The sequence below is a fragment of the Xenia sp. Carnegie-2017 genome, unplaced genomic scaffold, assembly GCF_021976095.1.
Source record: "Xenia sp. Carnegie-2017 unplaced genomic scaffold, XeniaSp_v1 HiC_scaffold_4, whole genome shotgun sequence".
Lineage (NCBI taxonomy): Eukaryota > Metazoa > Cnidaria > Anthozoa > Malacalcyonacea > Xeniidae > Xenia > Xenia sp. Carnegie-2017.
In genome coordinates this window covers 3,443,682-3,461,779 of record NW_025813504.1, presented here as the reverse complement: position 1 = coordinate 3,461,779, position 18,098 = coordinate 3,443,682, and the positions used below count along the sequence as shown (strand labels likewise).

Below are 18,098 nucleotides of genomic sequence, written 5' to 3'. Positions count from 1 at the left end.
GACTATGTTTAACCTTTAATATAGACATTTATAAAATCAGAACATTAGTTACATTACATAGGGAATAGTTAGTTAATCGTTTATTTATACTAGAAAGTAATTAATAGAAAAATCAGACTGAAAAGTACAAGGATACTAGTTTTAAAAAGGAGGGTTATAATATATTGATATAAAACATGATTAATATACATTTATGCTAATTCCTATCTGTATAAGAAACCCATAGTCGTGTACATAAGTAGTAGTCTGACTGACAGAGTCAGAGACGTATCAAAAAAAATAAAGAATATTACACAGTCCAAAATGCGTAATTTTATAGTCAAATGTAAAATGTAAACAAAGTTCTTGAAAAAAACAGAAAAACGAAAAGAATTGTAACAAACACTATTTACGAATGTGAGTAAAAGGAAAAACTCTCGGAAAAGAGTTTAATTATGCAGACAATAAAAAACTAAAAATGATTTCTTTTTACTGACAAAAAATAGAAAGATGAAAGCCAACCCTTACCAAACAGCAGGACGAGAAACAAAGCAAGCTTTGTTTCAAGTCAAATAATGCCATATGTAATAAATATATTAATAACGTCGCTTTCATGATCTGTACTTTACTACGGACTCGGTTGGTGCAAAAAGAACTTGGTCAGTCCATAAAGACCTCGAGGTCAGTTATTAAGGGCTTAATATATATGAAAAACTTTCTCAATTCTGGCTGGCACGTATAATACAATTCCATTGGATATTAGTTTTCATAACACCATAGCTTTCAAACACGCAGCTAGAACAAGGTAACTACTTTTTGGCAGTGTTCATTTTTGGTCCAGTGCGAATTGTAAGCTCATTGACCAAAGAAATTTACTTAAGCTTGCGCCAGCCATTGCATTTGCTTTGTTTACTTTAATTTAACTTTCACGCCTTTGAAATGTTCCATATTGTTTGGCTCTTAGATCACTTCTTTGTTTGATTAACCAATCAGGAGCAAATTTACTTTTAAAAAAATTGCACTGTAATTCCTTTTTACTGCACCGTGTTTCTTTTTTTTTCTACTGGTATTTACACTGAGAATTTAACCAATGAGAACTGAGAATTTTTTTCATGTATAAAAGCGTAAATCAATAAAACCAATCCAATGTTAGCTTCTGAGTTTTACATGAAAATGACGATTATAAAAAATGGACAAATGACCTTTGAATTTCAGTTTAACAATTTTTAGCCACATTTGCACCTTTAAGAAGAACGTCTTCAGCCAAATTATTTTTCTCGATATTGCAAAAAGCAGCGGCAAGCTCTTTGTACCACAACTGCTTATTTTCTCGTGATTCAAACCAAAACTTTAACATTTCAAACCCTTGCCAGCTCACGTCACGATTATTTAGTTCAATTTCTTTTATTTTCGCATCTTTGATATTCAGAAATACAGCCAAATACTTCCATTTATCAGGAATTTCTTGGGCAAACATTAGCAGAATTTGCTTGATTCCTGGAAAAAAAACCCCGCACATTTAAAAGCAAGTTAATAGCATTTCTCCTTTGGAAGGAAATGTTGGACATCCTACATCAACTATATAAATATACATAGCATGAGACTTTTTAAAATACATGAAAGATGTGCAGTCTTGATTTCAGTATAACTTTTGATAACAATATAATAGTGCTTTTAGTAGTAATGTGTCAAAATGCTAGCACCAACTTTGTGTGATCTACATTGGAAGTTTTTTCAAAGTGCGTTTTGCTACAGTTCATTCGATTCGTAATTTTTTGCATCATTTAAATCGCATACGGTACGTAGCTATAAATTATCAGCCAACACTGATGATTGCCCAACTCAAAATTCGAAATAAAGCCATTTTTTAAAACAAATTTATTTATTATTTGTAGCATATCGTCTTTACACAAGACATCATCAGACTGGTAACTAAAATGATCAAGTGTGCGTTTATTTTTTTACATATTAGAAGTGTAGTTATAAGTGTTTGATCACAGTGAGGTGATATGTAGCGTGAAATGATGGAAAACGTAGTGGGATATTTAAAAAAGTTCGAGTGGGATGGAACTGCCTTGGACATTCAGTGTAGGTGTAAGATTTGAGAACAGGAGGCTTTCATGAATCATTAAGTCAGGAGTGTAAGGTGAAGATGAGATGATAGTGAAGTCATCAAAGGAAGCTGTTTGACCGGATCTGTTGATATAAGGTGGGATGCTAGATTTGGTAGGGCACAATTACTGTTTTTCTTTCAGGGGCAAAATTCCCAGGTTCTCTGAGATTCTGGTTTAAAGATGGCGTGTGGTTTGACGAACATACGACGCGTTGCAGCGTCGACACTTAAAGAGATAAACTACACCAGATTTCAAAAATCTGGCAATCTTATCCTTGAAAGGAAAGAAGAAGGAAATGTGTGTAGAATGACGGAAAACAAATCTGATGTTAACGTGTGGGAGGGCAGCGTTGCCGAGCCGTTAAGTTTGGTGCGTATTTGCAGAGTGTGATACTGTTTAGGGAAAGCAGAAAGAGACGAGCTTCTTGGGCACGGTGGTAATAGATGGTTGTGGGGAAAAGGCGTCGTCGAGGAAAAGACGAACACTGTTGTAAAAAAAATTGAGAGGGGAAACCATTTGAGGGAAAGAGTTTTCGAACTATCTCTAGTTGATTGTGGAAGTTGTTGTAGCTTGAGGAGATGTTAAAAGTACGGAGAATAATGGTTGAGATAAGGTAGCATTTATAAGTGAGGGGGATGAAGCTATGGAAGTGGGTAAAGAGTTCAGTGAATGTGGTTTCTGGTAAACGGATGTTATGTATTTTCCGTCAGAACATGTGATACTAATGTCTACAAGAGGAGAATGTTATTTTGCTCGGTTTCAGAGAAGGCAGCGTGTTTCGACTTTATTGCAAAGCCATCATCAGAGAATATATAATATATTAATCCTAACACGGTTTTTCCGGTAAACTGCTATAGTAGCGAGTTTAAAAATAATTTGACTCGTCTCGAACTTACTTTCAACATCTGCTCAAGATACGAAAACTTCCACAATCAACTAGAGATGGTTCGAAAACTCTTTGAGTCAAATGGTTTCCCCTCTCAACTTTTTGACAACACAGTTGGCCTCCTCCTCGACAACGTCTCATAACTACACTTCAAATTTGTAAATATAAAACGCGCACTTGATCATTTTAATTACCTATCTGAAACGTTACAAATAATATATGATTCCTTTAAAAAATGGCTTGATTTCAAATTTTATGTAAGGCAATTGTCTTCTTAACACGAATCCGTTTCCCGCCTGGCAAGTCTCTCACTATAACAATGATGATGTAAACAATAATTAATTTTTGCATGAAGAATGTGTCATTATGGACTTTGCAGCGAAATAAATTCCTTAGCTTTTTCAAAAAAAGTCTGTAACTCGGGTAAGTCCTTTGTAGACTCTCTTTATTCTTCGTATTGTCAATTTTACACCACAACTAACCATATTCTAATTATACTACATTGAGCGTAATGTCTACTTACTACAATTTCTGGTGTGTAAATGTACTGCACATAACGATGTTGTATTTTAAAAAATTATTAGCATGATATAAGAAAACAAGAATGCTGAATCTTAGCATGAAAGCACGAGTGTTATATGGAAAAATCTTTGTAGAAAGACTAATTAACTTTTTCCATACGATGACAGAACAGGCCGTCAACTTCATTGCCCATCTATTAAAGGTCTCGGCCACAGTGCATTTAGTACGGCCAAATCATCATTAACTGTAATAATTGTAACATGTGAGATCTTTCAAAGAAAACAGACTGGTGAGAGAATTGGCAAAAGCGATATTTGAAATAAAACCAACTTTTCCAAAACGTAAAGTAATATAGGATGTTCGAAAAGTATTGATATGCTAAAATTTAGTAACCCTGACGCCAGAACTCGAACTTAAACAACACAAACATAAACTAGTTATGGTGCTGTCAGCCTGTCACTTATATGGTGACAAATGAGTCATAACAATCATAAGCTTGATTTTCAACTGGTGCAAAAACCAAGAAAAACATATTCCTCACCATAGAAACAAGTTAAAACTCACTAGGTCAGTATGAGTATTTCAAACAAAAATTTTTTGTTGATCTTCACTAATTTTTATTGAAGAACATATTAAATTTTGTGATAACATGCCTATTACAATACGTTTATCATAAAAAATCAATGCAAACTTCAGAATATTATGTTTCTATCTATAGCTAATGACATAGCTGATGAAAAGTTTGAGTTTAAAAATCAAACAAGACTTACATTAAGTCCTGTGCATCTTAAGCTATCATTTGCGTAAAATACTGTTGAATGTGTATGCTTTTTATCTTATTGCTTCTAGACCATAGGCCATATCGCAAATGTCATCTTGAAATGACATCAGTTTGCGTCCACTGAAGAAACAGCTGAATTTCACAACATAGGTAGTTTATATTTAACAAATAAATAACATTTAAGAGTTGTCTATACAGTTATACATACACGGGTGTACGTTTTATTTGTGATAAAAGCTAAAAAAAGTTGGCCCAGTTACCTGATCGAGTAATTTTTCACTGTTATTAGACTATTATTTCACCGAACAAACAAAAAATGGCATTTTTCCTCGGCTTGCCTGAACCATAAATCCTCAATACCATGTTCCAAGTTTATTTTTCTACTTTGGTTTGCTAATAAAAATGCTAAGTCAGCCGTGTGATCTTGATCTACTCTGTAAAGTTATAACTTTGAGACTCTTATAGTCGTCTATATTTCTGTTCACTAGCCTTCTTGTCTGCTACATTACTTGCAATACGAATATAGATTTGGAGCCTTGTCATACTGCATGTACAGTACACTAAAACAGTTCTAGCACAATGCTCAACTATTAAGATGTTTCACAACTACAACAAAGATGTCATGTGGGCTGCAAACAGCTGTGAATTTTGGGTAAGACAGCCCAAAAACATTTGAAAAATTTAATAAACAGCAAAGCTCAAATATTAAAACAATTCACTCATAGCTCAAAAAATGCAATAATATAACAAAGCCAACACGACATCTCAGATACCATCTATCAAACTTATAGTTTAAAATTGAAATGACAATTCACTCTAGTTAGGTTGTAGCAACACTGATAATAATAATTCATACAATATTCATTTGTTATCTTATAAAAACAAAAAAGGCAACGTTGAATCACTACTATTCTGGTAGTATTTGAAGTAAATTTCGAGTAATAAACTCAAATTGAAAGGAAATGTAGCTTTGACATTCATCTGCATGGTACCAAATAATCACATGTATACTGAATTACATGTCGCCAAAAGTAAAAATTTAAATATTTTGATCATTTTTTTTCCCTCTCTCTTGCGTAATTGCCTGTTCTGTTCTCTTGTCAGCATTTGGATATTGCAAAACCGATTCAACAATCGTAAAGGAAATTGCAGGGCGCCGGTATGAATACAAAACAAGAACTGTTACGAGCAAAAATTTTCAGCGAAAGACTAATTGTTAACGTAAAGGTCGTAAATTATCCTCAGAGTTTAACGCGGACCCCAACGTCATTTCTCCTTATTATACATGGAAGTTTACTCCATTTAGAAGTAAAAAAGTCAATATACACCGAAGTGCCAAGAGCAAATGACGTTAATTTTTAGTTAGCACTACTTTTGATATGCATAACGCAAAAAACTTGTCATCCGAGTGAGCAACTTTATCAAGCTTTGTTGTGCGCCATTGTTTATCAAGTGTAGTGAAAGACTTTTCTCCCCGATGCTAAAAAAATGGTTGAGAGAAAGACTCTCTTTGCGTTGAAGACGTAAAAACATAACATTGATTTCACCTTTCTCTGATCGGATCATATACTCAAGATAAAATAATCTATTTTTCTCCTTTATGTGCAAGTTAAACAATTGACATACAACGTCAAGTTGATAAGTAGTACTACAGCAACACGATGGTTAAAATTTTTTGGTTCTTGATGGATGCATAAAAAAGTCACAATTTTCGAAGTTGGCCCATGGCCGTTTCGTTTCTGACTCATGACAAGAAAGAATTAAAATTAACCTATGACTTAAGGTAGGTCTCGCTCAGTTTTCAAATTAACATCAAAAACCTTTACACATTTCACGCATATAAAACATAAAGGGCAACCTAGTACATAGATGGGAAATTTGGTAAAATAAATTGCTTCAGACGTCAATGTTGTCATCTCTGTTTTTTATGATTTTAGGGTAAAAATTATGCACCGAAATATTTCTCTTGAGTTTTTATATTTTTGTTAATTTTTGCATTTTTAATAATGCTTGTGAGTTAATAAACAATATTTTAACATAAAGAAGGTAAGGCGCACATGCTTTAAGATTTGACTCAATAGCTTTTATCATGTAAACAATCATTATTTTTTGTATAAAGAATGTGTCATTATGGACTCTGTATCTAGAAAAACTCCTTATCTCTCAAAATGACAGGCCTTTACTCCTGTCTGTTCTCTGTAGAGTCTCTTAACTCTTCGTATTGATAATTTTACCCCACAACTAAACATATTCGCATCATACTACATTGAGAAATATATGCCCCTGCAGTGTTAAACACGCCAATGAGTATAAATTATACTTATTGCAATTGATGGGGTGTAAAGCACAAATATTAAAGGAAAACTTATACTTTTTAGATATTTACTACAGTTGACTTGGTATACTATAGTGCTACAGTAACTTAAACAATAAAATATTTTCGGAACAAGATATAAGCCCCTTGCAAAATATTTGCTGTTTCTTTTATCATTTTTTAATACCATTTGACTAAGTAGGAATTATCATGCAGCAACCTGATTTGTTAGCAACCTGTATTTAGAATTAACTTAATAAAAAAGTGATCATCCATGGCATTCTCTCTATTTTATAAAAGCCACTAATTTTGCAAAGCATTGCAAAAACCTAATAGCATTAAATAAGGCCTGCAAACGGGAGGTTGCAAGAATATTAGGAAAATTATACTTAGCATCCCAGGTATGTTTATAATTTAGTTTTATGTATATGTTAAAAGAGATTTAAAATATTCTTGCTCCTAAATATATATTGAAGTGCATTACATTGTTCTAAATTTGCATCGAACTTTAAGAAGAAACCTTTTTTATTCATTTTAAAATAACTCTATCAAATGGACTGTATATAAGAGAAGCTAACTAGATAAATGCTCAGGATGGTTAAACGGCTTAAAATAAGATCATTACTCCAAATAAATACCAATTTCAACAGAAACAGCTTTAACTAATTTTATAAACATTCCTAGATATGTTTTTTTTTTCAAATCTAGCCAAATATAATTCAAGAAGAATTCATGATTTTTAAACACAAAAGACTTAAAAAATTTTATCTGAAATTTTAAAAACCTTGAAAGTTACATTTAAAACATACAAAAATAAACAATAACATACCAAAACGGCTCGAAGATTTAGTAACAGCAAGTTGATCCGAAGCAACTGATTTTTTTTTAATTGCCTGCGCTTTTTCATAAAATTCTTTTGCTTTGTCAATTTCTTTAGTAGAATGATACACATTACCAAGATTGTTTAAAGTCGTAGATACATCAACATGTTCAGGACCTAGTGATTTTTGTTGTATTTCCAACGCTTTTTCGTAAAATTCTTTTGCTTTGTCATATTCTTCAGTACGATAATACACATTACCAAGATTGTTAAAAGTCGTAGCAACATCAACATGTTCAGGATCCAGTGATTTTTGTTGAATTTTCAACGCTTTTTCGTGAAATTCTTTTGCTTTGTCATATTCATTAGTACAATAAGACACATTACCAAGATTGTTAAAAGTCGTACCAACATCAACATGTTCAGGATCTAGTGATTTTTGTTGAATTTCCAACGCTTTTTCATAACACTCTTTGGCTTTGAAATGTTTGTTGGTCTTGTAATACACATTACCAAGATAGTTTAAAGTGGTAGCTACATCAACATGTTCCTGACCTAGTGATTTTTCTTGAATTTTTAACGCTTTTTCATACCTTTTTTCGGCTTTGGTATGTTTGTTTGTCTTATAATACACATTACCAAGATTGTTTAATATCGTAGATACATCAACATCTTCAGAACCAAGGAGTTTTTGTCGAATTTTCAAAGCTTTCTCATAACATTCTTTGGCTTTGGCATATTTGTTGATATTATAATACACATTACCAAGACTGTTTAAAGTCGTAGCTACATCAACATGCTCAGGACCAAGTGATTTTTGTCGAATTTCCAACGCTTTTTCATAACACTCTTTGGCTTTGGCATATTTGTTAGTCTTATAATGCACATCCAAGATTGTTTAAAGTCGTAGCTACATCAACATGCTCAGGACCAAGTGATTTTTGTCGAATTTCCAACGCTTTTTCATAACACTCTTTGGCTTTGGCATATTTGTTAGTCTTATAATGCACATCACCAAGATTGTTTAAGGTCGTAGCTACATCAACATGTTCAGGACAAATTGATTTTTGTCGAATTTCTAGCGCTTTTTCATAACACTCTTTGGCTTTGGCATATTCGTTGTTCTCATAATACATATTACCAAGATTGTTTAAAGTCGAAGCTACATCAACATGTTCAAGACCAAGTGATTTTTGTCGAATTTCCAACGCGTTTTCATAACACTCTTTGGCTTTGTCATATTCTTTAGTACTATCGTACACATTGCCAAGCTCGTGTAAAGTCATAGCTACATCAACATGCTCAGGACCAAGTGATTTTTGTCGCATTTTCAACGCTTTTTCATAACACTCTTTAGCTTTGGCATATTTGCTGGTCTTATAATACACATTACCAAGATAGTTTAAAGTCGAAGCTACACCAACATGTTCAGGACCAAGTGACTTTTGTCTAATTTCCAACGCTTTTTTATAACACTCTTTGGCTTTGGAATATTTGTTGGTATCATAATACACATTACCAAGACTGTTTAAAGTGGTAGCTACATCAACATGTTCCTGACCTAGTGATTTTTCTTGAATTTTAACGCTTTTTCATACCTTTTTCGGCTTTGGTATGTTTGTTTATCTTATAATACACATTACCAAGATTGTTTAATATCGTAGCTACATCAACATGTTCAGAACCAAGGAGTTTTGTCGAATTTTCAAAGCTTTTCATAACATTCTTTGGCTTTGGCATATTTGTTGATATTATAATACACATTACCAAGACTGTTTAAAGTCGTAGCTACATCAACATGCTCAAGACCAAGTGATTTTTGTCGAATTTCCAACGCTTTTTCATAACACTCTTTGGCTTTGGCATATTTGTTAGTCTTATAATGCACATCACCAAGATTGTTTAAGGTCGTAGCTACATCAACATGTTCAGGACAAATTGATTTTTGTCGAATTTCTAGCGCTTTTTCATAACACTCTTTGGCTTTGGCATATTCTTTGTTCTCATAATACATATTACCAAGACAGTTTAAAGTCGTAGCTACATCAACATGTTCAGGATTAAGTGATTTTTGTCGAATTTCCAACGCTTTGTCATAACAATCTTTTGCCTTGGCATATTTGTTGGTCTCATAATACACATTACCAAGATTGTTTAAAGTCGTAGCTACATCAACATGTTCAGGATTAAGTGATATTTTTCGAATTACCAACGCTTTTTCATAACACTCTTTGGCTTGGACATATTCTTTAGTATGGTAGTACACATTACCAAGATTGTGTAAAGTCGAAGCTACATCAACATGCTCAGGACCAAGTGATATTTTTCGAATTTCTAACGCTTTTTCATAACACTCTTTGGCTTTGGCATATTCTTTAGTATGATGGTACACATTACCAAGATTGTTTAAAGTCGTAGCTACATCAACATGTTCAGGACCAAGTGATATTTTTCGAATTTTCAAAGCTTTTTCATAACACTCTTTGGCTTTGGCATTTAGGTTGGTATCATAATACACATTACCAAGATTGTCTAAAGTCGAAGCTACATCAACATGTTCAGGACCAAGTGATTTTTGTCGAATTTCCAACGCTTTTTCATAACACTCTTTGGCTTTGGCATATTTGTTAGTCTTATAATGCACATCACCAAGATTGTTTAAGGTCGTAGCTACATCAACATGTTCAGGACAAATTGTTTTTTGTCGAATTTCTAGCGCTTTTTCATAACACTCTTTGGCTTTGGCATATTCGTTGTTCTCATAATACATATTACCAAGATTGTTTAAAGTCGAAGCTACATCAACATGTTCAAGACCGAGTGATTTTTGTCGAATTTTCAACGCGTTTTCATAACACTCTTTGGCTTTGTCATATTCTTTAGTACTATCGTACACATTGCCAAGCTCGTGTAAAGTCATAGCTACATCAACATGCTCAGGACCAAGTGATTTTTGTCGCATTTTCAACGCTTTTTCATAACACTCTTTAGCTTTGGCATATTTGCTGGTCTTATAATACACATTACCAAGATAGTTTAAAGTCGAAGCTACACCAACATGTTCAGGACCAAGTGACTTTTGTCTAATTTCCAACGCTTTTTTATAACACTCTTTGGCTTTGGAATATTTGTTGGTATCATAATACACATTACCAAGACTGTTTAAAGTGGTAGCTACATCAACATGTTCCTGACCTAGTGATTTTTCTTGAATTTTTAACGCTTTTTCATACCTTTTTTCGGCTTTGGTATGTTTGTTTGTCTTATAATACACATTACCAAGATTGTTTAATATCGTAGATACATCAACATCTTCAGAACCAAGGAGTTTTTGTCGAATTTTCAAAGCTTTCTCATAACATTCTTTGGCTTTGGCATATTTGTTGATATTATAATACACATTACCAAGACTGTTTAAAGTCGTAGCTACATCAACATGCTCAGGACCAAGTGATTTTTGTCGAATTTCCAACGCTTTTTCATAACACTCTTTGGCTTTGGCATATTTGTTAGTCTTATAATGCACATCACCAAGATTGTTTAAGGTCGTAGCTACATCAACATGCTCAGGAGCAAGTGATTTTTGTCGAATTTCCAACGCTTTTTCATAACACTCTTTGGCTTTGGCATATTTGTTAGTCTTATAATGCACATCACCAAGATTGTTTAAGGTCGTAGCTACATCAACATGTTCAGGATTAAGTGATTTTTGTCGAATTTCCAACGCTTTTTCATAACAATCTTTTACCTTGGCATATTTGTTGGTCTCATAATACACATTACCAAGATTGTTTAAAGTCGTAGCTACATCAACATGTTCAGGATTAAGTGATATTTTTCGAATTACCAACGCTTTTTCATAACACTCTTTGGCTTGGACATATTCTTTAGTATGGTAGTACACATTACCAAGATTGTGTAAAGTCGAAGCTACATCAACATGCTCAGGACCAAGTGATATTTTTCGAATTTCTAACGCTTTTTCATAACACTCTTTGGCTTGGGCATATTCTTTAGTATGATGGTACACATTACCAAGATTGTTTAAAGTCGTAGCTACATCAACATGTTCAGGACCAAGTGATATTTTTCGAATTTCCAAAGCTTTTTCATAACACTCTTTGGCTTTGGCATATTTGTTGGTATCATAATACACATTACCAAGAATGTTTAAAGTCATAGCTACATCAACATGTTCAGGACCTAGTGGTTTTTGTTGAATTTCCAACGCTTTTTCGTGAAATTCTTTTAATTTGTCATATTTTGTAGTACGATGGTACACATCGCCAAGCTTGTTTAAAGTCGTACCTACATAAATATGTTCAGGATCAAGTGATTTTTGAGTCAAGTTGATTACATGGAAATTTAAAATTTTAATTCGTAACATTGGAAAGGCTGTTTTATGATTTGACAAATAATGCATCATTAATTATATGTTAAATGAACGTCTGATATAGATCAGGTACACGATGTATAAACGTTTTATAAACGTTGGGCTTAGATTGAAAATACGTTACATCCCAACGTTTATCCTAACGTTGCCACCACGTTCCTACGAGTTCACAAAAAAATGTTCACTCAACGTTGGTCTCCGACGCTGAGTAGAAGCTCGAAGAACGTTGGTACAACGTTGAGACAACGTGATTTTGCTTGCTGGGTAAAAGGAAAAACCTCGGAAAAGAGTTTAATTATATGCAGACGATACAAAATAAAAATGATTTATTCTTACCGACAAAAACTAGAAAAGTGAAAGCAAACCCTTACAAAACAGTAGGAACGAGAAAGAAAGCAAGCTTTGTTTCATGTCAAATAATGCCGTATATAATAAACATTTCACGATCTTTACTTTACTACCGGCTTGGTTGGTGCAAAAAGACCTCGGTCCGATATTTCTCCGTAAAGACCTCGAGCTCAGTTATTAAGGGCTTAATATACATCAATAAATTCTGGCTAGCTCGTATATTACAATTAAATTGGATGTTATTTTTCATAAGATGAAATTCAAATCACTTTCAAAAGAAATCAATAGGGCACAATGGAATATATAAATATGCACCCCCCAACCCCCCAATTAACGTTCTACTTACGCTATTAATCACGGCTTTCACACATGCAGCTAGAACAAGGTAACTACTTTTGGCAGTGTTCATATTTTTTTCCAAACACGTCTTGCAAACGGTTAATTATAAGCTCGTTCACTAAAGATAATTTGCTTAAACTTGCGCCAACCATTGCATTTGCTTTGCTTATTTTAATTTAACTTTCACGCCTTTAAAATGTTTTATTTTGAATGGCTCTTAGATCATTTCTTAGTAGACCAATCAGGAGCAAATTTTTTTAAAAAATTTGCACTGTATTTCCTTTTTCATGAACCGTGTTTCTTTCTTTTTTCCACTGGTATTTACAATAAATTGCACTGCTCTTAATTAACTAATGAGAACTGAGAAATTATATATCAATATAACCAATCCATTGTTGGCTTCTGAGATTTACATGAAAATGACGATTATAAAAAATGGACAAATGACCTTTTAATTTCAGTTTGACAATATTTAGGAACATTTTTACCTTTATGAAGAACGTCTTCAGCCAAATTATTTTTCTCGAACTCGCGAAGAGCAGCGGCAAGTTCTTTGTACCACAACTGCTTATTTTCTCGTGATTCATACCAAAACTTTAGCATTTCAAACCCTTGCCAGATCACGTTACGATGATTTAATTCAATTTCTTTTATTTTCGCAATTTTAACATTCAGAAATATTGCCAAATTGTTCCATTTATCAGGAATTTCTTCGACAATCTCTAGCAGAATTTTGTTAACTTCTGCAAAAAACGCACATTTAAAAGCAAGTTAATAGCATTGTTTAGTTTGGAAGAAAATGTTCGACATCCTACATCAACTATATAGATATACATAGCATAAGACTTATTAAAATACATCAAAGGTGTGTCATGTTGATTTTAGTACAACTATAGATAACAATATCATAGTGTTTCAGTAGTAATGTGTCAAAATGCTAGCACCAAATTTTTGTGATCTACCATGGAAGTTTTATCAAGTGCGTTTTGCTACAGAAAAAATTTATTCGTAATTTTTTGTATCATTTAAACTGCATACACTACGTAGCTATAAACTATCAGCCAACACTGATGATTGCCCAACATAAAATTCGAAATAAATCCATTTTTTTAAAGAAATTATTTATTATTTGTAACGTTTGTCTTTACACAAGATATCATCAGACAGGTAATTAAAATGATTAATTGTGCGTTTATATTTACATAATAGAAATGCAGTTATGAGTGTTAAATTACAGTTAGGTGTGAAGAACATGATATTTATGTTTATAAAAATATTATGAAAAGTATGAGTGAAGATATTGATATGGAGTGTAAAATGGACGCAAAACACAGTGGGATATTTAAAAAAGTTTGAGTGGGATGGAACTGCCTAGAACATTGAGTGCAGTTGTTAGATTCGAGATCAGGAGCTTTCATGGATCATTAAGTCAAGAGTGTAAGGTGAGGATGAGATATTAGTGAAGTCGTCAAAGGAAGCTGTGTGACCTGATATGTTGATGTGAGATAGGATGCTGGATTTGGTATGGCATGATCACTGTTTTCCTGTCAGGGGCGAAATTTCCAGGTGCTCTGAACTTCTGGTTTGAAGATGGCGTGTGGTTTGACCAACATACGGTGCGTTGCAGCGTCGACACTTAAAGAGATAAGCAACACCATATTTCAGGAACTTGAAATAATATACTTGAAAGGAAAAGAAAGAGGAGATGTGTGTAGAAGGACGAAAAACAAATGCAATGTTAACGTGAGGTAAGACAACGTTGCAGAGGCGGTTAAGTTGGTTGCGTATTTGGAGAGAGTTTGAGCCTGTGTAGGGAAGACAGAAATAGACGAGCTTCATGGGCACGGTGATAATGGATAGCTTGTGGGAAAAGACGTCGTCAAGGAAAAGGCAAACAGTATTGTCAAAAAAATGAAGAGGGGAAACCATTTGAATCAAAGAAATTTGGAACCATCTCTAGTTGATTTTGGAAGTTTTTGTAGCTTGAAGGGGATGAAGCTATGAAAGTGGGTGAAAAGTCCAGTGAATGTGAGTTTCCGGTAAACGGATTTCACGAATTTTTCGTCAGAACGTGTGATATCAATGTCCTACATTGGAGGGACTGTTATTTTGTTTGGTTTCAGAAGTGAAACTTATGTTAGGATGTTGTTGGTTGAGAAAATGGAAGACATTGCCCTGTCTGGCCATCGTAGCTACAACCGACCAAACTTCCTATATACACAAGATGAAATTGACTGTCTCAACGACTTGAAAAATGACACCACCATCGCCATCATGAAACCCGATAAAGGCAACGGCTTAGTAATACTTAATAAAGAAGACTACAACAAGAAAATGGATGATATTCTTTCCGACAAAATTAAATTCGAACTACTTAACGAAGATCCGATTAAAATCACCCTACAACGTGAAGGCAAATGAAATCGCTATTAAAAACACTGTTATCGTCAAACTCTGTAAACAAAAACACGTATGAAGAACTATACACCACTGCATCTCGAATAGGTATTCTATACGGACTCTCAAAATTTTATAAATTGACCATACCCCTCAGACCCATACTCTCATCCAACAACCATTATCCTTATAACATCGCTAAATTCATTCTCCCACTGCTCACTCCACTCACAACCAGCTCTTTAATCATCAAAGACTCTTTTTCATTTGTTCAAAAACTGTTAAAAAGCATCATCAACACAAGTAGTGTTGTGATGGCAAGCTTTGACGTAAAGTCACTCTTAACTAACATACCTTTGGACGGAACAATTGATATCATTCTTAACATCTTATTCTCTAACACGTCCTCATTCAACAATTTTTTATTCCCAACTACATAACCTACTTACAATAGCTGTAAAAAAACTGTCATTTTATCTTTGACGGTCAAGTCTACCAACAACTTGACAGTTATTTCAATGGGTAACCCGTTAGGACCACGTTTTGTTACCATCTTTATGTCACATCACGAAAAATAAAGATTAAATAACTGCCCTTTATCTTTCAAACCATTTCTGTAGAGACGTTTAGTTGATGACTGCTTTCTTCTTTTTCATTCCCCTGATCACATACATCTGTTTCTCAATTTTCTCAACTAACAACATCGTAACATAGCTTTCACTTCTAAAACGAACAAAATAACAATCTCCCCTTTCTAGACATTGATATCACATGTTCTGACTGAAAATACGTAACATCCGTTTACCGGAAACCCACGTTCACTGGATATTTCACCCACTTTCATAGCATCATTCCTCTCACCTACAAACGCTGCTCTATCTCTATCATTATTCACCGTACTTTCAACATCTCCCCATGCTACGACAACTTCCACAATCAGCTAGAGATAATTCGAAAACTCTTTGATTCAAATAGTTTCCCCTCTTCATTTTTTTGACAACACTGTTTGCCTTTTATTTGACGACGTCTTTTCCCCCAAACAATCTATTATCACCGTGCCCAAGAAGCTTGTCTCTTTCTGCCTTCTCTACACAGGCTCACACTCTCTCCAAATACGAACCAAAATTAACCGCCTCTGCAACGCTGCCTTCCCCCCGTTATCATTAAATTTTTTATCAGTCCTTCTACACGCAATTTCTCTTTCTTTCCTTTCAAGGATAAGATTCCCAAGTTCCTGAAATCTTGTGTTGTTTATCTCTTTAAGCGTCGACGCTGCAACGCGTCGTATGTTGGTCAAACCACATGGTATCTTCAAACCAAAATCTTAGAGCACCTGGAAATTTTGCCCCTGACAGGAAAACAGTCATCATACCATACCAAATCCAGTATCCTATCTCACATCATCATATCAGGTCACACAGCTTCCTTTGATGACTTTACTAATATCTCATCCTTACCTTAATTTTCTGACTTAATGATCCATGAAAGTCTCCTGTTCTCAAATCTAACAACTGCACTCAATGTTCTAGGCAGTTCCATCCCACTCGAACTTTTCTAAATATCCCACTACGTTTTGCGTCCATTTTACACTCCATATCAGTATCGTCACTCATATTTTATACAATATTTTTATATACATATATAACATGTTCATCACCCCTTACTGTAATCTAACACTTATAACTACACTTCTAACATGTAAATATAAACGCACACTTCATCATTTTAATTACCTGTCTGATGATGTCTTGTGTAAAGACGAAACGTTACAAATATTAAATAATTTCTTTAAAAAAATGGCTTTATTTCGAATTTTATGTTGGGCAATTGTCTTTTTAACACGAATCCGTATCTCGCCTGACAGGTCTCTCGCTACAACACTAATGATGCAAACAATAATTCATTTTGATATTATGTGATGAATGTGTCATTATGACTTTGTAGCGAGATAAATTCCTTAGCTTTTTCAAGAATAGGCTATTACTCGAGTCAGTCCTCTGTAGAGTCTTTTTATTCTTCGTATTGTCAATTTTACCCCACAACTAACTTATTTTAATCATACTACATTGAGCTATACATGCCCCTGCAGTTTTTAGCATACCAATGAGCCTAAAGTCTACTTACTACAATTGCTGGTGTGTAAATGTAATGCACATAACGGTGTTGTATGTTATAAAATTATTAGAATGATATAAGAAAACAAGAATGCCGAGTGTTAGCATGAAAGCACGAATGTTACAGGGAAACTTATACTTTTCACACACTTACTACATTGGACTTGGTGTGCTATAATGCTACAGTCGTTTAAGCAATAAATTGTTTTCGAAATAAGTTATAAGCCCAATGCCAAAGATTTGCTGTTTCATTTTTCCATTTCTTAGAACAATTTGACTAAGTACGAATTATCGTGCAGCAACCTGATTTGTCAGCAACCTGTGTTTAGATTTAATCCAATCAAAAACTGATAATGCATGACAATCTCCCTAATTATTATAAATCCATTACTCTTGCAAAGGATTGTAAAAATCTAATAGCGTTAAATAAGGTTAACAAACGAGAGGTTGCTGAAATATTAGGGACATTACACTAAGCCTCCCTGGGGTCATGTATTGTCTATTCTACTGTAGAGTGATTGTTACTTTTATTCTTAAATAACACTACATAGTCATGATTATAAAGCACAGTTAATTTGTGGCTACAGAACTTTAAGAAAAGCTTTTACTAGAGTTCACATAGAAGCTCAAATGCTGTAATTACTACAATGTTTCACTCACTGGACTGAGTGCGGTATACCAAAATTAAAGAAACACAGCCCATAAAATTTAAGACCACTAGTAATTCTATTATCAGGGCAATGATAGAACATTAAATCTCAACGAAAGCAAAGGACGTAATTCTGGAAACTTAGAAAGAAGGTGCCAAAAAATCATATTGTGTACATTTCGCTAAGTGGAAAAAATCATTGTAGAAAGACAAATCAACTCTTTCAATTTGAGGACAGATTAAGCCGTCAACTTCCTTGCCAATCTATTTAAAAGGTCTCGGCTACAGTGGAATTAATACGGCCAAATCATCATTAACTGTAATAATTGCAACATGTGAGATCTTTCAAAGAAAACAGACTGGTGTGAGAGTTGGAAAAAGTGATATTTAAGATAAAACCAGCTTTTCAAAAACGTAAAGTAATATAGGACGTTAAAAAAGT

The 18,098-nt window shown here is 33.8% G+C and overlaps 1 protein-coding gene across 1 annotated transcript in view; it reads right to left on the bottom strand.

Annotated features, from left to right (window-relative positions):
• The window catches only part of LOC124455917, an 80,510-nt gene continuing 62,412 nt past the window's right edge, over positions 1 to 18,098 (bottom strand). The window contains exons 7-8 of the mRNA XM_047006526.1: positions 12,985 to 13,239; positions 1 to 1,476 (exon numbers count right to left, since the gene is read on the bottom strand). Of these exons, the coding sequence (XP_046862482.1) occupies positions 1,196 to 1,476; positions 12,985 to 13,239 (536 nt within the window). The 3' untranslated portion in view covers positions 1 to 1,195. The remainder of the gene's footprint in view (positions 1,477 to 12,984; positions 13,240 to 18,098) is intronic.